This window comes from Lactuca serriola, chromosome 3 (genome assembly GCF_051521515.1).
Source record: "Lactuca serriola cultivar US96UC23 chromosome 3, Lser_US96UC23_V15, whole genome shotgun sequence".
NCBI classification, from domain to species: Eukaryota; Viridiplantae; Streptophyta; class Magnoliopsida; order Asterales; family Asteraceae; genus Lactuca; species Lactuca serriola.
In genome coordinates, this window is record NC_136410.1 from 57,293,938 (window position 1) to 57,317,935 (window position 23,998).

Here is a 23,998-nt window from a genome sequence, read left to right on the forward strand (position 1 = left end):
TACTCGACGAGTAGGATGAATATGTGCTTGGACTCGTCGAGTCCCCCATGGACTCAGCGAGTCCACTGTCCAGACAACAAGATTTTCAGCCTTTTTCACAATTTTGTAGCATATATCAAGCAAACAAGCCTAGGCTCTGATACTACTATAGGGTTTTGACCATTCTAACACTCCTAAGGTGTACAAGCAACCCTAGAAACCTTTGATCTATGTTTTACTATGATACATGCAAATTTGATTTCCAAGGTTTATATCCTATCTAGCATACATGGAGAACTTTTAAACATAAAAGTAAGCAAGAAAACATACCTTGTAGTAGTTTGGATTCCTTGAAAACCTTGTGAGCCTAGCACCTCAAGTGTGATGCCTTAAATGTCTCACACAACACCAAATGCACTTGGAATAACTTAGAGAGAAATGAAACACTTCTTGAAATCGGCTAGCCCTCACCTTTTTTTCTTAGTGGCCAATTTTGGTGAAAAAATTGTTACTTATATAGTGTGTTACAATTAGGGTTACACCATGTAAACCCTAATCGTCATGACCTTTCATTTCCATGACCTATGAGTTCTATAAACACCATGGAGCATCCGTGGAGCATCCTATGTGTAACAGCCCGGAATCTCAGGTATTGTTAAATTATGTTTTTGGGGGTGATTTGAGAGAGGACTCGGCGAGTTGGAGCCTAGACTCGCCGAGTAGGATCGCAGACTTGGTCGCGGGTTCGCGACTAGACTCGACGAGTCCAGATACGGACTCGGCGAGTCGACGCTGTACAGCAGCAACCCTAACCGTTCGGTTTTGGATCGTATATAACGCCTCTTAGGCCGTCATTTTCCGTCTTTTGGTCGATTGAGAGGAACCCTAATCGTTGTGGACGTCTAGAGCAGGAGAGAAAGCTATTGGGACTTGGAGGAACTTGTTAGGCAAGAAGAAGAAGAAATTGGCCAAAGGAATGTCAAGGAGGATCGAGTCCTGAGGTTTGGGGGACACAGAGAGAGCGTTTTCAGGTAATACTCGGATCAATTCTGTTATTTTGATGTGTATACAAATCTAGGGTTTATGAAACCCATTTAGTGATTAGATGGATTATTATGTTATTACCCAGACGTTTATACCCCCAGTAATGAGATGTTTAGAAGTCCAGAAAGTCCCATGGTTGTATATCTCGGGACCATACGTAATTCAGGAAGCAGTTGCTCGTCTGCATGGCATGGACTCGCCGAGTTGTTCTTCAGACTCGGCGAGTAGCTTGAAGATTTACTGGGACTCGCCGAGTTGTTCTTCAGACTCGGCGAGTGGAGTCGGGGTGGCCCCGCGATTCTCCCAGGAGTAACTCGTCGGGTCGAGGAGGATACTCGACGAGTAGATAAGGAATCCCAGAAAGATGGAGGACGTCTAGACTCGCCGAGTCGCCATGGCACTCGCCGAGTCCGGTCGAGTTGACCGTTGACTGTTGACCAGAGTTGACCTAAGTCTGACTTCTTAGGGATAGTCACACTTAGAAGATATAAGTATTAATGAGATATGTGATGTTATAGGGAGGTTGTAGCTCGTCGGTTGTGCACGAGTTATTTCGGGATTTGCTAGCGTTCAGCTTTTACGAGGTGAGTCTTCTCACTATACTGTGCCCGGAAGGGTTTGACTGTGTGACCGGAAGGTCGGATATGATATGTGATATGTATGCTATATGTGGTAAGTTATTTGTTATATGTGCTATGTATGTTATGGGCCGGAAGGCGATTATATTATGGGCCGGAAGGCAATATGTTATGGGTCGGAAGGCAATATGTTATGGGCCGGAAGGCGATATGTTGTGTGATGGACCGGAAGGTCGGCGTGGGTAGGACCGGAAGGTTTACCCAGTAGGGACGGAAGTCCCCTGAGACACATGGACCGGAAGGTCGGGCCTGGAAAGGCGTATGTGCGTAAGTTATATATTGGGGAACTCACTAAGCATTTATGCTTACAGTTGTTGTGCATGTATTTCAGGTACTAGCGAGAACCGTGGGAAGGCGCCGGCATGATCGATACACACTGAAGAACGCTTTTATGATCTTGGGATTTGATTATTTGTATTTGACAGAATATTTAAACTATTTATGCCTTGTTTTGCGTTAAAAATAAATATATTTTTAAAATGAAAAATTGGTTTGAGACTTTGAGTTGTTACAATTGGTATCAGAGCCTTTGTTTGAGGGATTCGGGTGCACCTTCGGGGGTAACTGAACTCAAACCGAGGATTTGAGGAAACTTTTCAAATAAAGGCATAAACTTTTGTAAATGGTTTTGTGGTAAGCAAGAAAGAAGCAGTGTGTATGATCAGTCAGCGCCCGAACGGTAAAGATCCCCAAAATACCTTACAATATTATATGATATGAATTGTTATGCATGCTAGAAGACTAGGTATCCATGATAGGACTAGAGTGGCCTGATTTGTGATGCCTTAGTCTAGGGAAACTTGCCTATATGAGATGCGTTGCTAGCATGCGGGTAGATAGTGCATATCAGCAGTAGAGTACTCACTATCCGGAGTTTGGGGGGGAGGACTTGGGATGAACACTGATGCGGTGTGGTCGGTAGTATTGGGCCCATACTACCGAGGACACCGGGTCAGTGGGAGACCCAAGTAAGAATCCCTGGATATCGGGGACTGAGTAGAGTTTCGTATCGAGTACGATTATACTCGGAGGAGTCTCTGATAGTTTTATGTTGTATTTCAGAGACATCATGGTTAGACCACGCCACGGAGCGAGTACGAGCGGTGTGAGTGACGAGGATATTCGTCAGATGATTCACGAGGAGGTGGCGGCCGCGATCCGGGCTGAGATCCCGGAGATGTTTGGGTCTATTAAGACCACCCTGATGGAGACATTCGATGAGCGGTACGCCGCGTTGACTGAGGCTGCAACCGTTGCAGCTACCGCAGCTGTGGCCGCTGCTAGGCCACAGGGAGGTGACTCGTTGCTGTTCCGAGAGTTCAGCAACACGAAGCCACCGGAGTTCGATGGGACGCAGGATCCGATTGCTGCGATGAGGTGGATCGCGGATATAGAGGGGTGCTTCTACACGTGTTCATGCCCGGAGCACCTGAGGGTACGGTTCGCTTTGAACCAGCTCCGCCTGGGAGCGAAGGACTGGTGGAAGTTCGTGACGGCGAACTTCACCTTGGCAGAGACTACAGCGGTGACATGGGAGGGGTTTACTGCCATGTTCAGGGATGAGTACGTTCCCCCGGTGGAGAGGGAACGATTGGTGCAGGAGTTCTTAACCCTCAAGCAGGGTACTGATTCTGTTGCGGTGATTACGCGGAAGTTTCATGAGAGGGCGATGTTCTGCCCCGAGCTGGTGTCCACTGATCAGGCTCGGATGAGCCGGTACTTGGGAGTGTTGAGGAGGGATATCCGGGAGTTTGTATCGAACTCCACCTACCATACTTTTGCTGAGCTTCAGGCGAATGCCAGGAAGCGCGAGATCGAGTTGGAGACCCAGGCCAGGGAGAAGGCCGAGTCTCAGCGGGTGGACCGGCGACCGGCTCAGTTCCAGCCGGCAGCCAAGCGGACCAAGTCCACCGATGCGAGGACGGGAGGTTCGAAGAGCCGCACTTGCGGAAAGTGCGGCAAGGGTCACGAGGGGGCGTGTCGATCTGGTGCTTGCTACAAGTGTGGCAAGGAGGGGCACATTGCTAGGGAGTGTCCCAAGGGATTTACGGTTTGCTTTCATTGCAACCAGACTGGCCATAGGAAGGCCGAGTGCCCTCAGCTTCTTCAGGGATCTGCACCTGCTGCCGGAGCTACGGCGACTCGACCGGTGAAGGCCGAGGCCCCGAGGGCTCGGGGGAGAGCCTTTCAGCTGACTGCGGAGGAGGTCCGCGCTGCGCCCGATGTTGTGGCAGGTATGTTGTAATTCATGTAATTATTTTAATGTCGATATGTTATGCTTATGTTATTATATGCGTAGGTACTTTCCTTGTGAACTATGTGCCTGCCTTAGTGTTATTTGACTCGGGTGCGAGTAGGTCCTTTGTGTCCTTAGCCTTTAGTCAGCATATCGGCGTTAGTCGTGAGTCATTGAGTCGACCTTTGAGAGTTTCTATAGCTGACGAGAAAGTGATTTGTGCTACGGAGGTTCTTCGGGGATGTGTACTAGAGATTTTCGGGGTTGAATTCCCGATTGACCTGATTCCTATTGCGATGGGGGATGTCTGTGTCATCGTGGGCATGGACTGGCTGAGCCGATTTGGCGCTGTCATCGACTGTGAGCGTCAGTTGGTGACTATACGAGACCCTAGAGGGGGAGTTCTTTCGGTGTACGGCGAGGGTACCCGTTCGGGATCAGCTTTTTGTTCGGCCGCTAGGGCGAGGCAGTGTCTACAGCAGGGCTGTAAGGGTTTTGTGGCGTATGTGATGGATACGCGGGAGATTGCCGAGAGACCGAAATCAGTTGAGGAAGTTCCTGTGGTGCGCGAGTTTTCAGATGTTTTTCCCGAGGAGTTGCCGGGAGTACCTCCTGTGAGGCAAGTAGAGTTTGGTATCGATCTAGTTCCGGGGGCCGCGCCTATTGCTAAAGTGCCTTATCGTCTTGCACCTCCATAGATGCAAGAGTTGTCCTCGCAACTCCAGGAGTTGCTGGGGAAGGGATTCATTCGGCCGAGCAGCTCGCCATGGGGAGCACCTATTCTGTTCGTCAAGAAGAAGGATGGTTCACACCGGATGTGCATTGATTACCGGGAGTTGAACAAGTTAACGGTCAAGAACCGTTACCCGCTGCCGAGGATCGATGATTTATTCGATCAGTTGCAGGGAGCATCTTGGTTTTCCAAGATCGATCTGAGGTCAGGATACCATCAGGTGAGAGTACGGGATGAGGACGTCCAGAAGACAGCGTTTAGGACGCGATATGGGCATTATGAGTTTGTGGTGATGCCTTTTGGACTCACCAATGCCCCGACTGTGTTCATGGATCTCATGAACAGAGTATGCAGGCCGATGTTGGATCGGTCAGTGATTGTATTTATCGACGACATTCTGGTGTATTCGAGATCTAGAGAGCAGCATGAGGAGCATTTGAGGGAGGTCCTTGAGGTATTGAGGTCGGAGAAGCTTTATGCAAAGTTCTCCAAATGTGACTTCTGGTTGCGGGAGGTCCAATTTCTAGGACATGTGGTTAATCAGAAAGGGATATTGGTCGATCCGGCCAAGGTTGAGGCGGTGATGAGTTGGGAGGTGCCGAAGTCACCCTCTGAGATCAGAAGTTTCCTTGGGTTGGCAGGGTATTATCGGAGATTCATCAAGGATTTCTCCAAGATCGCAGTGCCACTCACCAGATTGACCCGGAAGAGTGTTGCATTCTCATGGGGGCCCGAGCAGCAGACCTCCTTTGAGACACTTCGCCAGAGGTTGTGCGAAGCCCCGGTATTAGCTCTCCCAAAAGGGATGGAAGATTTTGTGGTATATTGCGACGCATCGATTTCGGGATTGGGTGCAGTGTTGATGCAGAGGGGTCATGTGATAGCTTATGCGTCGAGGCAGTTGAAGCCTCATGAGGCGAGATACCCTACGCATGATTTAGAGTTGGGAGCAGTAGTGTTCGCTCTCAAGATTTGGCGTCACTACCTGTATGGGGTTCGATGTACGATATATACGGACCATAAGAGCTTGAAGTATTTGATGGATCAGCCCAACCTAAATATCCGTCAGAGGAGGTGGTTGGATGTGGTCAAGGATTACGATTGTGAGATCCTGTACCACCCAGGCAAGGCTAATGTGGTAGCCGATGCGTTGAGCCGCAGGGCGGAGAGCACTCCATTGCGAGATGTATGCTTGAGACTGATTGTGATGACTCCAGTATTGGACGCTATTCGTGGGGCACAGGCAGAGGCTGTGCGACCAGAAATGCAGAAGAAAGAGCGGGTTGTGGGGTTAATCTCAGAGTTTGTTAAGGATAGTCGAGGGCTTATGACGTTTCAGGGTCGGGTCTGGGTACCGTTCGTGGGCGGTACGCGTACTACTTTGATGGAAGAGGCTCATAGATCGAAATTCTCGATCCATCCCGGTGCTACAAAGATGTATTTGGATTTGAGGAAGGAGTATTGGTGGCCCTGTATGAAGAGGGACGTGGCATGGTTCGTTGAGAGGTGCTTGACCTGCCGTAGGGTTAAGGCTGAGCACCAGAGACCGCATGGCAAGTTACAGCCATTGGAGATCCCCGAGTGGAAGTGGGAACAGATCACTATGGATTTTATCACCAAATTGCCAAGGACTGCTAGGGGAGTTGACGCAATTTGGGTGATTGTGGATAGGTTGACGAAGAGTGCACACTTCCTTGCCATCAGTGAGAGTTCTTCAGCGGAGAAGTTGGCGGAGATATATGTGAGAGAGGTGGTATCTCGGCACGGGGTGCCGATCTCGATTGTGTCAGACCGTGATGTGCGCTTTACTTCCAGATTCTGGAAGAAATTCCATGAGGAGCTGGGTACTAAATTGCATTTTAGTACCGCATACCATCCCCAGACAGATGGTCAGAGCGAGCGGACGATTCAGACGCTGGAGGACATGCTCCGAGCGTGTGTGTTAGACTTCGGGGGTAGTTGGGATGCGTATTTACCATTGGCAGAGTTTTCCTACAACAACAGCCATCATTTGAGCATTGGTATGCCACCTTTTGAGCTGTTGTATGGTAGGAGGTGTCGGACCCCCATTTGCTGGGGAGAGGTGGGACAGAGAGTGATGGGCAGCACGGAGATCGTGCTCCAGACGACAGAACAGATTCAGCAAGTGAGACAAAGGTTATTGACCGCCCAGAGCCGACAGAAGAGTTATGCTGACAGGCGCCGATCCGAGCTTGAGTTTCAAGTAGGCGACTTCGTTCTTCTGAAGGTCTCTCCTTGGAAAGGAGTGATTCGATTCAGGAAGAGGGGCAAATTGGGGCCCCGGTATATTGGGCCATTTCGTGTGATTGCAAGGATAGGTCGGGTAGCCTATCGGTTGGAGTTGCCAGCGGAGTTGGGTCAGATCCACGACACTTTTCATGTGTCGCAGTTGAGGAAGTGCATAGCCGATGAGTCGGCGGTGGTTCCATTAGAGGATATTCAGGTGGATGCGAGCCTGAATTATGCTGAGAGACCAGTGGCTATCAGGGATCAGAAGGTCAAGGTTCTGAGGAACAAGGAGGTACCCCTGGTGTTGGTTCAGTGGCAACACCGTAAGGGATCGGAAATGACTTGGGAGCCGGAACGTGAGATGCGAGAGCAGCATCCGGAACTATTTTCAGAGCGAGACTTCGAGGGCGAAGTCTAATCCTAGCGGGGGAGAGTTGTAACAGCCCGGAATCTCAGGTATTGTTAAATTATGTTTTTGGGGGTGATTTGAGAGAGGACTCGGCGAGTTGGAGCCTAGACTCGCCGAGTAGGATCGCAGACTTGGTTGCGGGTTCGCGACTGGACTCGACGAGTCCAGATACGGACTCGGCGAGTCGACGCTGTACAGCAGAAACCCTAACCGTTCAGTTTTGGATCGTATATAACGCCTCTTAGGCCGTCATTTTCCGTCTTTTGGTCGATTGAGAGGAACCCTAATCGTTGTGGACGTCTAGAGCAGGAGAGAAAGCTATTGGGACTTGGAGGAACTTGTTAGGCAAGAAGAAGAAGAAATTGGCCAAAGGAATGTCAAGGAGGATCGAGTCCTGAGGTTTGGGGGACACAGAGAGAGCGTTTTCAGGTAATACTCGGATCAATTCTGTTATTTTGATGTGTATACGAATCTAGGGTTTATGAAACCCATTTAGTGATTAGATGGATTATTATGTTATTACCCAGACGTTTATACCCCCAGTAATGAGATGTTTAGAAGTCCAGAAAGTCCCATGGTTGTATATCTCGGGACCATACGTAATTCAGGAAGCAGTTGCTCGTCTGCATGGCATGGACTCGCCGAGTTGTTCTTCAGACTCGGCGAGTAGCTTGAAGATTTACTGGGACTCGCCGAGTTGTTCTTCAGACTCGGCGAGTGGAGTCGGGGTGGCCCCGCGATTCTCCCAGGAGTAACTCGTCGGGTCGAGGAGGATACTCGACGAGTAGATAAGGAATCCCAGAAAGATGGAGGACGTCTAGACTCGCCGAGTCGCCATGGCACTCGCCGAGTCCGGTCGAGTTGACCGTTGACTGTTGACCAGAGTTGACCTAAGTCTGACTTCTTAGGGATAGTCACACTTAGAAGATATAAGTATTAATGAGATATGTGATGTTATAGGGAGGTTGTAGCTCGTCGGTTGTGCACGAGTTATTTCGGGATTTGCTAGCGTTCAGCTTTTACGAGGTGAGTCTTCTCACTATACTGTGCCCGGAAGGGTTTGACTGTGTGACCGGAAGGTCGGATATGATATGTGATATGTATGCTATATGTGGTAAGTTATTTGTTATATGTGCTATGTATGTTATGGGCCGGAAGGCGATTATATTATGGGCCGGAAGGCAATATGTTATGGGCCGGAAGGCAATATGTTATGGGCCGGAAGGCGATATGTTGTGTGATGGACCGGAAGGTCGGCGTGGGTAGGACCGGAAGGTTTACCCAGCAGGGACGGAAGTCCCCTGAGACACATAGACCGGAAGGTCGGGCCTGGAAAGGCGTATGTGCGTAAGTTGTATATTGGGGAACTCACTAAGCATTTATGCTTACAGTTGTTGTGCATGTATTTCAGGTACTAGCGAGGACCGTGGGAAGGCGCCGGCATGATCGATACACACTGAAGAACGCTTTTATGATCTTGGGATTTGATTATTTGTATTTGACAGAATATTTAAACTATTTATGCCTTGTTTTGAGTTAAAAATAAATATATTTTTAAAATGAAAAATTGGTTTGAGACTTTGAGTTGTTACACTATGGGTTGTAACCCAACTTGATAATCCATGAAGCATTAGCCCACTATATAAGTATGGATGATTAACACAATCAACCCATATATTTAATTAGTCTTCTTTTGATCACTTAATTAATTCTTGATCAATACTAATGAAATAATATTATTAATATATTAGAGCTTATAATATATTAATAAACTTTAAGTGTTATTTCTCTCATTTTAGTCTATCCAAATGCATGATGCCATGCAACCCAAATGGACCATGCCAAACCGGGTCAAGTACATACCACAAATAGTTATGGACTTAGACACCTTATCCAACACATGGGCCAATGGGCTTAGCCCATTAGGGTTTTAGGTCTGATCCCTCAAGTATAAATAGGGATGCATGCTAGGTCATTTTGTATCTTGAATTCTAGAGTGATAGGCAAATCTATGTAATTATACTTGTAACCTTTGTGTTGAGAGCTCTGAAATAAAGAATACTCCACTACTGCCAGTAGATGTAGGTCACATTGATCGAACCACATAAATACTATGTATTGTGTGCTTTTGGTTTTGCTAGTTATCCACTTTACTTCCTAACACAAAGAATAGAAAACATGACTGAGTTCAATTTAACTTAAAAATAATTCGATCAAAAAATTTGGAATTAAAAACGAATAGATCCAATGGAAAGACTCACTAAAGAACTCGAATCTTTTAATCGTTTATGCGAAATTGTTGTCATCTAGGATCGTTGATCTTTAAAAACTTGTCAAACCTTCAAGATTAAAGTCTGATACGACATGTAGGAACCCTTGCAATATGACAAATACAAAATTAAGAACATACATAATTGAAAAGACCCGGTTTAACATTTAGTCACAAGATGTATTAATAATGAAGTAGTACAAAAATGTAGAAGCATGTGCTTGCTTAAATATAATACTCTCTTTCTCTCTCTCTCTCTCTCTCTCTTGTCGTCTCTCTCTTTCTTACTCTCTCTCTCTCTCTCTCTATATATATATATATATATATATATATATATATATATATATATATCAAACAACACTAATCCTCTATACAATAGAAGCTCTATCAACCAATACAAAGTATACTATACAAGTATATATCAGCAATCTTAACCCATAAGCCCTTCACATAGAAACACCTTCCACGTTCTCAGAGAAGCGCCTTAATACCTTCACAGAGAAGCCTTTTATATCGAATAAGAAGGAGTCTACTAAGTCACCATCCAATGAAGACATTTGCATCCCAACAGGTTTCCAAATTTGTTCTGATATGCTGGGACCAAGGGAAAGTGAAGAATGCAACCATGTAAAGTTGCACCTGATCATAAGGAATAGCCGAAAGTCAGCTGTTACCAAGATCGGTACTTATAAGATAGTAGTTGACGATAGTGTTAGGGTTGATTTAAACAGTGGTTGTTATTCATCAGAAATGACTAGAAACATAATGTCATTTCATGATTTATTTAGACAATGTTGTCGCTATGTTTTTTATAATGACAATGCTACAATTTTAGTTTATAAAAATGGTGCATTTATTTCCAATGCTTCTCCTCATAATGATATGTATGAAAATATTATGTGTAAATGAAGATGGAAATTGTGTTTATAATATTGATTCTTCCAATAATATGGACAAAGGATGTCTATCACATTATCTTACGCATATAAAGAAGAAACATATTGCCCAACTCCAAAAAGGAGTGTTGAAATTGTTTGACCTAAAATGAAACGATCAATGTGAGTCTTGCATACACATAGACGTATGTAAGCCTTTTAGATCCATCACGAGAAATGTAAATTGCTACTGTGTGATGAGTAGAACTATTTATTCTAATTTTAGGCCATTATAAATACAAAAATCAGGGAAAAATAGGAATGCAATATGAAAATTTCTGAAAATAGTTTTTTGAGTCTTTCAAATATGGTGGAGACTGCGAAAATTGATAGGTATCATTTTCACATTTTCTAAAGTGGTTTTATAATTTATTTGGACTAAACAAAAAGAAATTTCAAAACCACACTAAATAGCAACAAAAATCGATGAAACTTAATGAGAGGTCATTATTTACTATCGGGGTCATACGTAAGTTTAACTAGGATTTATAGACCTCGGAAAGTATTTTATATGATTTATTTCACTATTTTCTTGCATTAATTATAGTAATTCGAGATAAATGAATTATCTTCTGGAAATTACAGAGCATCTTATTTTGTTGATGGGAATCTGGGAAAAATCGAATTTGGTCAGCAAAGGAGTTTTAGATATTTATTTGGAAATAAATCCTTCATGAACATATTTGAAACCTTTTAACAACATACTTTGATGATCTAGCATCTAAGCTTGAAGATCACATGCAAGTTTGTTTGAAGACCATTCAAGAGTTTGAAATTTTCAAAATTCGTTTTTGAAAGAAAACTATGGATGCATGTGGTGTTTTTCCACTAAAACATGTAGAAAAGTACATTTCCTTGATTTTGACTTAGGTTTAGGTCATGGGACTTCACCATCTACAACATGCATGTTGTTTTTGGATAAAATCCTACCACCATCATCATCAAAACCGTGAGTACGTGCAAGTGTTCATGATTTTACAATAGAATGGAGTAGAAGAAAAAGAAAATGTAAGAAAAATAACAAAACTTTGAAAGAAAATGAAGGGAAATCGTGTTCTACCTTAATGAACACCACTAGATGATGAAGATTTTGAGTTTGAGGTTGTGTTCTTGGACTTATTTTCTGGAAATTTTCGTGGTTCCTAGAGAGAGGAAGAGCGAATAGAGAGAAAATAAAGTGAGGGGGTGTGAGAGAGAAAGTGAAGAATGGAGAAATGGAGTGTGGAGGGGAATTGATTGTGTGTTTTGGGAAGAGGAGAGAGAGGAGAGAGAGAGGAATCCGACTTTCGAATGGAGAGAGGGTCTCCCTCTTTTAAATTTTATAAAATATAACTTTATTTTATAAAAATATCAAGTTTTTATAAAATATGCACCTTATTCTAAAACTTCCTTCACAAAACCTTGATTTTTGGTTTAGAAAATAAGGTTAAATACTAATTACTAACATTTTATTTCTCCTTGGTTATATTTTACTAATTAAGTTATTTTAAATTGATATTATATAGTCCATACCAAATTATATTGATTTTTAGGTGTTAAAGTTTATAAATTTGAGTTTTTAGGGTTTTTAGGGTCTTGAGATTTAATAAATATTTGGATATCAAAATCAATAGAATCTTTGAGACTTCAATTTATCTTATTGTATTATAACTCTTTTATAGTTATAAATAATGTTTGTATTTATTTTTATCGGTTTATTAGCATTCTATGTAGTGATTCCGAGATTCAAGCGAAATTGTGGAATCAAGTATACTAGTCCTAGTCTTCAACTTTGAATTAAGTTTCTATGAGACTTTGACCTAATTTCTACTTCTAGGGCAAGTGCATGATGTGTGTATATGATTCATGAAATGGTGTTCGAGTCAAAGAGTGACCCGAATATGGATAGCCTCTACAGTTAAGTAGTAGTAGAATTCACATACCAATGTGAAATCTAAGCATATTATACATTGTGTCTAATTGTTTCCAAGTTTCTAATAAGTTATATCTTAAATTCTAGTTACTAAGTCTAGTATGTGTCGTGCCTATATGTGCAACTAAGTTTCTTCAAATCTAGAGCCAACTCGAATTTTGACGGTTGTAACATTCTCCCCCATTAGAAATAATTTCGCCCCAAAATTCAATTCGTGATGTATTCTATTAAAACTCAGTCGAATACAATTCTATAATTGGAGAGATATGGTAACTTGGAGAGTTCTTTGATTATTTTGGGTGAATTCCCCAAGGGAAAAGCCCAAATTCTTTAGCTGTAATATATTTGTGTTTCCTTAATTCGAGTTCTACAGTTTAGATTGTGGGAAATTATGATCATGGAAAATCATGATCCAACCATGGCGACCTAGAAGAGAAAGATCGTGTAGTTAGATATTATTTCACCTAAAAGTGCATTATAAGTTTTTCTGAAGCACCAATTATACTGAGCGTTAAATCCACAGTCATCCTTAAGTTGCATTCTAAATTAGCACTGATTGTAAATTCACCATCTAAAAAAAGAAGGGATTAGGAACAAGTTATTCACTTCCGGGTTGGCTATTACATCTGGAAAAGATATATTCCTAAATAAGAACGGGTAGCACAAATGAATGGGGAAGCGATCGAGGGTAAGTTCCTAAAGATATGCACTAAGGGTAAGCAACGAAGTTTTGGTACCACTCGAATGTAAAGGCTATTTAAGTGTCATTTATAAAATAAGTTACGAAACAATCGAGGATTTCCGAAGCAATATTTACTACCACGGTTACTCTTACTATAATAAAACAATATTTGAAGAATGTATATATATTAGAGAGTCATTGTCGCAAATGGAGGCGATGCAAGTTTATGATAAATTAAATCACATTGTATAGATAGCATTTTAAATGTTTAGAAGCGATAAAAATATCACTGTTATCAAAATGTGTGTTTAGGAATGATAATTAATCTCACTATTATTAAAATGTGTAATAATTCCTAGATAATGATGATACATGTGTGACAATCCAACGAAGTAGTAAAATAATATAAATATTCATTAAGGTTAAAGGTTTTAGTCGTCATTAAAGGAATTTGTATAGAAATATTTGTATTAAGTTTTTTTTTTGACAAATTGTCTAATTGTCTACGTCAGGACAAATTCAAGTTTACGAGGAGTCGGAATACTTATGAAAACAAGTTTGAGAGTTTAGGAACTCACTAAAAATTGCAAAGTAAAATATGATAGCTTCATTTTATTTACTTCTTTTTATAGTTTTTTTAGCACATTTCATTCACATTTTAGTTAATTTCCATGCATATTTTCCTTTTTGTTATTTTTATGACCATTTCGGTTACTTTCTAGTTTATTGAGCATTATTGTAGATTTTCTGGAGACTAGCGGAGCGGTATATTTGGGAGGCGATTGGACTTGAAGAGCAATGGGGATTTCGTGCTTGATGGCTGTGCAGGTGATTCATGGAGTGGGCTTGTCAATTACTTGAAGGCGTGGAAGTGTTGAACTTTAAATTTGAAAGGACACGAGAGAATTCTTGGGTGTGCAAGATCGATGTTTAGGAGTTTGCGGAAGTTTTGAGTGATGTGGTGAGACAAATTGGGCTCAAATTGAAGAAATATTGAAGAAAAATGGGCTAGAAGCTGATTGGACTCGAACTGGGCCAATGCACTAGTTGTTGGGGCCCAAGACATGAAGGAACCCAAAAACCCGTCAAAGTCACGCAGCCCGCGTAAGATTCCCCGCGGCCCGCGTGGATTCCTGACAAGGGCAATTTCGGGATTTTACTTAGAGCTCTATATTGGGAAGGTTGGTGTGCCTCTTCAGCCTTATCTTGGAGGTTCGAGTTTGACACTTTCTCTTTGGAGTTTGGAGCACTTTTGAAGGCCAAGAACACCTCAAGAACGTATTCTTTTCATCTCTTGATTCTTGTCAAATGTTTGGTACAATCTTATCTAACCTTGTTTACTTGAGTTTATCCATGCTTCGCTAAACAAATCTTGGTTGACTTTTGTTGAATCCTTTGAACTTTTGTTGAATATTGAAGAATCCATGAACTTGTTCTTAAGTCTTTATGGAAATGTTTGTGTTTTAACATATTATCACTACTTGTATGTTTTAGTTCATGAGTTCAAATGTATTTGTGGTGATTAGTTGGCTAATTTCTTGATTAAGTAAAGGATCCTCAAATTCGCAAGCAACAAATGATTTTTGTGTTGTTTTTGCTTCACTCAATCATAAAAACATTTCCTCCAACATGGTGGTGAAAGCAATTGACCCCTCTTGGATTTGGTGACTTTTTGGTTCTTAATGCTAGTTGACTTTCACTAATTACATGTTTAATGGAAATTGTGACTTTAACTAAGGAAATTGTTATGAGCTTCTCTAACCATTTTAATAACTAAAAAAAGTCTAGGTAATCTCAAGCTTCTTGGATTACCATATCCAAATTAAGGATTTAAATCAAGTATTGCACCATTGGATTCTAATGATATGTTCATCAAAAGTTAAAGTGAGGAAACCTTAAGTCAACCATCTCTTCCTTATTGAGTTTACATCAAACTCTTATTATTGTTGCAATTGTCTATTTAAATCATAGTTAATTCTAGCTTGTTTCAAATATTTCAAAACATCAAAACCCCCATTTTTAATTTATTGTCATTTTCCAAGTATTTTTACAAAGAGATTTTACATAGAGTTATCAAATTGAACCAATCTCCATGGATTCGATCCCTTTACCACTATACACTATTTTAGTGTGTAATAATTAGAGTTATTAATTTTGTTGGCCTCGACAACCACCAAAATACTAATTTAAGAAATATGTAACAATGTCAATCTTTCAAAATAGTGCATTCATAGTTTAGTGTTTCTACAAAAACAATCATTTAGAGAACAGATCATCGTAAAATTCAAAACTTTTGATGTATTTAAAGAAAAGAAGAAACATTAGGAAACATATCCTTCGCTATATTTTTCCGGATATAGAAAAATTATAAGGATAAGGGTATTCATCTTGTGTATTAATTGTAAGGTAAATACAATGAAAATTGCACTTTAAGTCAAGTTTCCGAATTTAGAACAAAACAACAAATGTAAATAAGGATTACTTGTTATTGTAGATTTCAAAATAAAAACAAGATGTATATGGTAAAAAGGCATAATTGAATATATCAAAGTTGACTAAATCAAAATTATGCATCACAACTATACACGTATTAATCGCTCAAAACGAAAGGGTATACTTCTAGTCTTTATGTATACAAACATGATACCAGGAGAAGCAAAATTGACAGAAACAAAGTTAGACAATGCATTATGTTAATATTATGGCGTGCGAGATCTAAAATCAGAAGGAGAATGAGAAATAAAGTTAAGGTGAAAGAAAAAGGAAGGTAGTGGCGGCAATGATTGTTATTGTTAAAATTATAAAAACAATATCTATAGGTAGATTTAAAGCCAGGTTGAGATATATTTCAACTTTAATATTTGATGTATATTGATGATTAAATAAACAGATGGGAGTTTTAAAGTTTTTGCTAAGGATTGCTAAAAATTCACGGGTTATCTATTATGTTAAACTCCATTTGTGAAAAAGAAGAAATACTAAAACTTGTAATTCAAAATCTGACAATTTTGACCTTTTTAACTGGGGTCCAACAATGGTTAAAAAGGATAAAGTAAACACTTAACATATTTAGACGAATAATTATGCATTGTCAAAAGTACGTCGCTGCAAGTTTAAAAGTGAACACTAAGTTTTGCAATGTTGTAAGTTTTATAAACACAAATTATAAAACTAATTTGAAATAAAATAATCAAATAAGGTGTGTTTTGAAATGTAGGCATCAATGATGGCTTGTAAACACATTTGGATTAGAAAGTTGTAAAAATACCATGTTAGAGTACTAGAAAACACATTTAAGTTAAGTACAATGGCTAAATGAGAAAGTAGTCAAAAGACTTAAAACAAAAGTGGTTTAAAGATCCGATGAAGCTTTTACACATACTATGAACTTTAATTTCATATGTTTAAGTTTTATAGCATAGAGTTTAAACACTTTTATAAAAGAAAATGTTTCTAAGTTTTTCGAAAATGTGTCAAAATGGTAAGCAATGTTTAAAATGGTTTATATGCCCTTAAAAGCACATCTATCCATTGAAATGGATTTGAAATGAAATTGAAATAGCAAGGTTAAAACCAATATTGGTTAAATTGAGTTTTGAAGAAGAGTGTTAAGTTAAAGCAAGTTGTCGAAAGATTTTTAGTGAGAATATGGCTTACATTTTTAGGAAATGTCTACTAATTTGAATGAAGTGGTTATAAAATATTTTATCGATGATAAATAAAAGCGATGAAACGAAATAACTTTTTGATGGAAGATTAAGAAATAAGTAATAAGTATGTTAGTGTAGCTGATTGTACCTAAATACTAAAGTGAGTACAAGGCGAGTATAAGGCGAGTACCGATGTATTTTCCCCAAATAAATGACAAGAAAAAAAATTGTTTGAAAACATTTTATGGTTTCAATTCAGTTTACGACCTTTTATAGAGGTCAAAGGGACATCCTATGTTAAGTTTTAAGCTCAAGGTGGAAACAACGTATAGCTAAATCGTAGCATGGTAATAAGGTCTCACGTATAGGTTAAACCTCCGTGTCTCCTCGTGAGTCGACTCTGGAATGTCTGCTAATGGTATCCAAGTGATTACTTAGTAACGACTCATCTACCTCCTTACGCGATGCTCCAATTTTCATCTGTGTCGGTATCGGAACGCTTTCCGAGTTGTATCTCTAGTACGAAGACGATGAAGAGGTATTGAGGAATAATTGGTATAGGTTTCGACTTAAGATTATTACTAGTGTATATCTAGCTACTAACCTTACAACTAAATTCAATAGCTACTGAGGAATACCCATTCTCAGTATTAAATGCATTGCTCCTGGAGTGGCTAGTGATATAACCTAAGTGGTTAACCTAGCACTTGATAAGGGATAAAAATATTTCTAAATAAAGGAATTGTGGTGAAAGTGCACTTAGTTTCTAAGTGTACCTAGATGAATGCCTATAAAATGCAATGCCCGTACACACACCGAAAAATACTTTGTTTTTCAATAGTTCAAGCTGAAAATCGTTTTGAACATAATTCTACCATAACCGTTTCAAGCCTTGCATTAAGTTTCCTTAATTAAACATACTTGGCTAGGTTATACTTAATTAAAGACCAATAATGCGTACTTGAATTAGTTATACCAGTAGTATGTTCAGTATTTAAAAAACATTTTGAGATTTTTTGGCTATAGTTGTGGTTCTCCAAAGGAAAACTGGTATTCTCTATAACCTTCGGCTCTGATACCATTTTCTATCACACCCCGCTAAAGCGGAAACACGAGGCGTGGCAGTATAAAGGGTTTCATAGCAAAAGTTAAAAGACAACACCAACCATAGTATTAAAAATCATTACAATTTTACAATGGGTTTGAACAACTTTTAAAAGAAATTACAATGTAAATTGAAATACAACACATGCGAATGCTCCTAAAAGTGAAGTGTCCCTAAGTGCCACTTACTCGATGATTTCTGAAAAAGCATGTAAAATGAGCGTCAACTATAAGATAGTTGGTGACTACTCACATATAAACAAAATAATATTGTTTCCATGAATTGAAATCAATGTTTAGATAAATGTTTCCAATAATAAAAGTATATTGTTAAAATGAGTAAATAGGTTTATAAAAAAAAAATCTTTGTCATCATGAGAGATAAAGTATGTTGCCCAAATGAGATGCAACGTTTGTATTCTCATGGAAGATAAAGTTCGTTACTCAAACGAGTAAACAAGTTTCATTGCTAAAATGAACAATCAATTTCGTTGCTACAAGGAACAAACAATTTCATTGCTAAAACCTGTATATAAGTTTCCAGTAATAAAAGTTCGTTGTTATGATGAGATACAAAGTTTATTGCTATAATGAGAAACAAAGTTGATTGCTATAATTGATAAACGAGTTTATTGTCATAATAAATAACAAGTTTGTATGTGTATGAGCAAACAATGAGTTCCCAACCAAGCCTATGACTGATGCCCTATCAAGATCTATGCTTATCATTCCATAGATTATATGGTATCATGCACTCCAGCAATCGGGCGAGTGAGGAGTTGTCAATTCCTAATAGCGCTATCCACAATGACCATTGGCTGAAAGAGTTAATGGTTGGAGAAAAGTGTAAGGAAAGAGACTTAAGACAATAAGTTCTCATGTTCCGTGTTGCATAAACATACATAGAGAGATATAGCAATAAAATAGCAATCAAGTTTGATACAAATCAATTTAAATACAACGAAAAAATAATAGTTTTTCGGACATGCTTTTCCACCCCAAAACATAAAAACCGAAACATAAAAACCGAAAATAAGGGAGTGCGTGAATACTCATAATATGCATTGAGATGATGCAAATGGTGCCTTCAACTATGATCCACTTGTACCACTATCGATTCCTACATGATGTTACACACTAATGAGTCTTTAATAGAAAGCTAACACTAGTATACTTACTATTACAATAGAATTATGCCAATAATATGGCAAAATTTAATATTGTTAAGTTACAAACATTTTTCTGAAATGGTGAAATTTTATAACTCATGTGAATAAGATAATTTTGGATATCATTTTCCATATTTTGGTAATATTAATTAAGGGTATTTCAATACATTTAAAGGTGTTTTAAACTCCTAAAAATCTAAAATATTATCAAAATGTTTCCAAAAATTGTCAACCTTTTGATTTTCATTCAAAATATAGTAGAGTTCTACCAGAAATTTTCCCTTGAATTTTTTTATTTGATTACCTATTTTTCCAAAATTTTAAGCCATCAAAACAATATAAATTCATGAAAAATAACATTTAAAGGATAAAAATTCTCAAACTTTTTATAATACTGAAATTAGACATACATAAGCTGGAAAAAATATAAGAATGGATTTCTATACTGTTTAACCCAATTTTATGATTTTTGTGCATTTATTCTATTAAAAAATGAAATAAATAGAAAAAAGTTTCCAAAATTACCCAAACCTTTTTTTATTACTGTTATTAAACATTATTAAGTTGGGAAAAATATAAAAATGGATTTCTAAACTGTTTAACCCAATTTTATGATTTTTGTACATTTATTCTAATAAAAATTGAAATAAATAGAAAACAGTTTCCAAAATTACCCAAACTTTTTATATTACTGTTATTAAACATTATTAAGCTGGAAAAAAATATAAAAATGTATTTCTAAACTGTTTAACCCAATTTTAGGATTTTGTGCATTTATTCTAATAAAAAGTGGGTTTAAGTGTATTTTATCTTGGGAAAATAGAGGAAAAATAGTATACGGAAGATAAGAATCATCAAAGTTTTTATGTAGCATCCTCATGTACTACAAGGTGTTCTGGTAAATTTTCATGAATTTTGGATAAGCAGAACTATTTATTCTATTTTTAGGCCATTATAAATACAAAAATCGGGGAAAAATAGGAATGCAAGATGAAAAATTCTGAAAATAGTTTTCTGAGTCTATCAAATATGGGGGAAACTGCTAAAATTGATAGGTATCATTTTCACATTTTCTAATGTGGTTTTATAATTTATTTGGACTAAACAAAAAGAAATTTCAAAACCACACTAAACAATAACAAAAATCGATGAAACTTAATGAGAGGTCATTATTTAGTATAGGGGTCATACGCAAATTTAACTAGGATTTATAGACCTCGCAAAGTATTTTATATGATTTGTTTCACTATTTTCTTGCATTAATTATAGTAATTCGAGATAAATGAATTATCTTCTGGAAATTACAGAGCATCTTATTTTGTTGATGGGAATCTGGGAAAAATCAGATTTGGTTAGAAAAGGAGTTTTAGATATTTATTTGGAAATAAATCCTTCAAAAACATATTTGAAAGCTTTTAACAACATACTTTGATGATCTAGCATCTAAGCTTGAAGATCATCACATGCATGTTTGTTTGAAGACCATTCATGAGTTTGAAATGTTCAAAATTCGTTTTTGAAACAAAACTATGGATGCATGTGGTGTTTTTCCGCCAAAACATGTAGAAAAGTACATTTCCTTGATTTTGACTTAGGTTTAGGTCATGGGACTTCACCATCTACAACATGCATGTTGTTTTTGGATGAAATCCTACCACGATCATCATCAAAACCGTGAGTAGGTGCAAGTGTTCATGAGTTTACAATAGAACGGAGTAGAAAAAAAAAGTGTAAGAAAAATAACAAAACTTTGAAGGAAAATGAAGGGAAATCGTGTTCTACCTTAATGAACACCACTAGATGATGAAGATTTTGAGTTTGGGGCTGTGTTCTTGGACTTATTTTCTGGAAATTTCCGTGGTTCCTAGAGAGAGGAAGAGCGAATAGAGAGAAAATAAAGTGAGGGAGTGTGAGAGAGAAAGTGAAGTATGGAGAAATGGAGTGTGGAGGGGAATTGATTGAGTGTTTTGGGAAGAGGAGAGAAAAGAGAGAGGAATCCGACTTTTGAATGGAGAGAGGGTCTCCCTCTTTTAAATTTTATAAAATATAACTTTATTTTATAAAAATATCAAGTTTTTATAAAATATGCATCTTATTCTAAAATTTCCTTCACAAAACCTTAATTTTTGGCTTAGAAAATAAGGTTAAATACTAATGACTTAAATTTTATTTCTCCTTGGTTATATTTTAGTAAATTAAGTTATTTTAAATTGATATTATATTGTCCATACCAAATTTTATTGATTTTTAGGTGTTAAAGTTTATAAATTTGAGTTATTAGGATTTTTAGGGTCTTGAAATTTAATAAATATTTGGATATCAAAATCAATAGAATCTTTGAGACTTCAATTTATCTTATTGTATTATAACTCTTTTATAGTTATAAATAATGTTTGTAATTTATTTTTATCGGTTTATTGGCATTCTATGTAGTGATTCCGAGATTCAAGCGAAATTGTGGAATCAAGTATACTAGTCCTAGTCTTCAACTTTGACTTAAGTTTCTATGAGACTTTGACCTAATTTCTACTCTTAGGTCAAGTGCATGATGTGTGTATATGATTCATGAAATGGTGTTTGAGTCAAAGAGTGACCCGTTCACATACCAATGTCAACTCCAAGCATATTATCCATTGTTTCTAAATGTTTCCAAGTTTCTAATAGGTTATATCTTAACTTCTAGTTAGTAACTTTAGTATGTGTCGTGCCTATATATGCAACTAAGTTTATTCAAATCTAGAACTAACTCGAATTTTGATGATTGTCATAGTTAATGTAGGCTGATTAAAGAAACCGAAGACAATAGGGGGGGGGGGGGGGGGGGGGGGGGGATCATTTAACAGAAATCAGCGACTTTGATTACATTTACGTTTTGAATATCGTTAGTGAGGTTTTTTATACATTAAATCATTTGATAATGATGCATTTGTGTGACTGTGTACATTGGAATGTCATGTCCGAATGCTTAATATTTGATTTGCAGTATATTCACTGAATTTGGTGAGGCTTCAACTTTAGAATCCAGGTTTCTGGATTGCCTTCTGGAACAGGTATCGTCTGTATGCTTACTGGAAACAAATATCATTGGTAATTTGGTATGGTTACTGAAATACTTGACAAAAGATTTTCCCATACCAAGGACTTTTTCTCAAATGAAGCTGATTGATAATAAAGTAATGCAATTCAGCCTGGCGCCTGGCACGTAAAAAAAGATAGAGTTGACTAACGACTATACAGAGAGAAAATAGAAAAGTAAACAACCAAAGTTGAAAAAAGCAGCGAAAAACTACTCGTGGGATTATGCGACCTTGATAGTAAAGATTGTCTGAGTTATAGTAAGAGTAAACAAGACGAATGCAGCAAGCAGGGCAATGACACTCCACGGATTATTGAAATACGTGCGTTTCAATCCTGCAAATGTATGGGGCCAATAACTATTATAGTAGGCATCCATTTGTTTCCACTCTTGATCATAAAAGAACTCTGGGCACGTAAAGTTTTTGCTCAACTTGTTTATCATATTTGCAGCATCCTCGTTTGAACCAAAATAACTTGCAAGGACTTTTGATTTTTTCAACAAGGCAACATCCTCTCCAGTATCAATTAGCATATCCATGGCACAAGCAAATGATGTAACATATTTCGTAACACCAGGAGTATGCTCATACATAATCAGGTTCCTTAAAATCAGTTCACTGTAATCGCCTATACGCACTTTTGGCATCCTCAGAGTTGGCCTTCTGTACCATGAAAATCTGGGAATGGTCGTGAAATTTGGGAACCATGAGGTTGATTCCAGTTTCATGGCCATTGCCCAATTTGGATCTTCATCATTAGGCTTAAACTTCACCCCTGCCCTACCCAATTCCATGGCTGAGTGGCCTTTGCAACTTAATAAAGACACCGGTGGCATGGGTTCCACAGGCTGATAATATTTGTGTACAAAGCCAAGAATGTGCTCAGGGGTTGAAGCACGGGGTACTACTCTATTTCCTAGAAATAAGTAGTAATACTTTACAAGTTCTTCAATATGCTTGGTAAGTGAGGCTCCCTTTTCAGATGCTAAAATAGTGCACTCGAAGATGTTTTCAAGAACAAAAAACGGGATTTGGTTTTCTATCAGCAGGAGATCATGAATTATTGATCGAGTAATCAATATGTTTGGAGTAATTAACAAGTTAGTCTCGGATGATGAGTTTGAAAGACTAGAAATAAACTCAAGTATGAAAAACCCATCTGTTACCATCATCTTAGCAAGCTCAGAATCGGAGTATGACATCGACCTTGCATAACATGTCTTGATACTTTCTATTGAATGAATCACCTTTTCAGCACATTTTCGCAATGTTTGCTCTGGCACCATACCTAAACGAAGCAACATATTATGTAAATAAATTGTTTTTTGAACTTCGTATTCTTGTAGATGTTCATCTTGTCTGTGAAGAGGTCCAATGGCGACCACCCTAGGGCTAAAAGAGGTTGGGCTCAGATCTCTGACCAAGCTAGGAACCATGTAGATTGATGGTGTCGTTTGTTTTCCTATAACCTCTCCATTTTCTTTACATTCAGGTGGAAGTTTGAAGGTATGCGCAATGATATCTACTAATTTAGACTCCATTCAAAATGTTGGCTTGATTTCTAACAGAAAACGTATGACACGAATAGTTCGTTTATGGAGTATATATAACTGACTACTGAGAAACCAAATCGTGCATACACTTTACAACAGAAACCTCTACAAAGCTCACCTAAAACTACTTTCTCCTAAACCAAGTGCAGGAGCTTAGCTTCTCGATCTAAGAACAAATTGATAAAAAAAATGCAGAGGGTTTCTTAAAAGGAGAAGCGAGCTAGAGAGAAAACTAAAGTAATGCCAGATTTTGAAATATATATATATTTTTTAATAAAAGAAATAAATTATTTAAAAAAATAAAAGTAAAAATAGATAGTTAATTGCCAATTGGTGCTCGGAGAAAGTTGCATACAAT

At 38.3% G+C, this 23,998-nt stretch overlaps 1 protein-coding gene across 1 annotated transcript; it reads right to left on the reverse strand.

Annotated features, from left to right (window-relative positions):
* Positions 1-22,308: 22,308 nt before the first annotated feature.
* LOC145095290 (UPF0481 protein At3g47200-like) lies at positions 22,309-23,628 on the reverse strand. The gene has a single exon (XM_079033199.1). It carries the CDS (start codon positions 23,626-23,628, stop codon positions 22,309-22,311), a length of 1,320 nt encoding a protein of 439 aa, XP_078889325.1.
* Between the last annotated feature and the right edge of the window lie 370 nt (positions 23,629-23,998).

What these genes read in the sequence shown, in the direction of transcription:
- LOC145095290 (XM_079033199.1), bottom strand. Translation starts at nt 23,628, where the DNA reads ATGGAGTCTAAATTAGTAGATATCATTGCGCATACCTTCAAACTTCCA.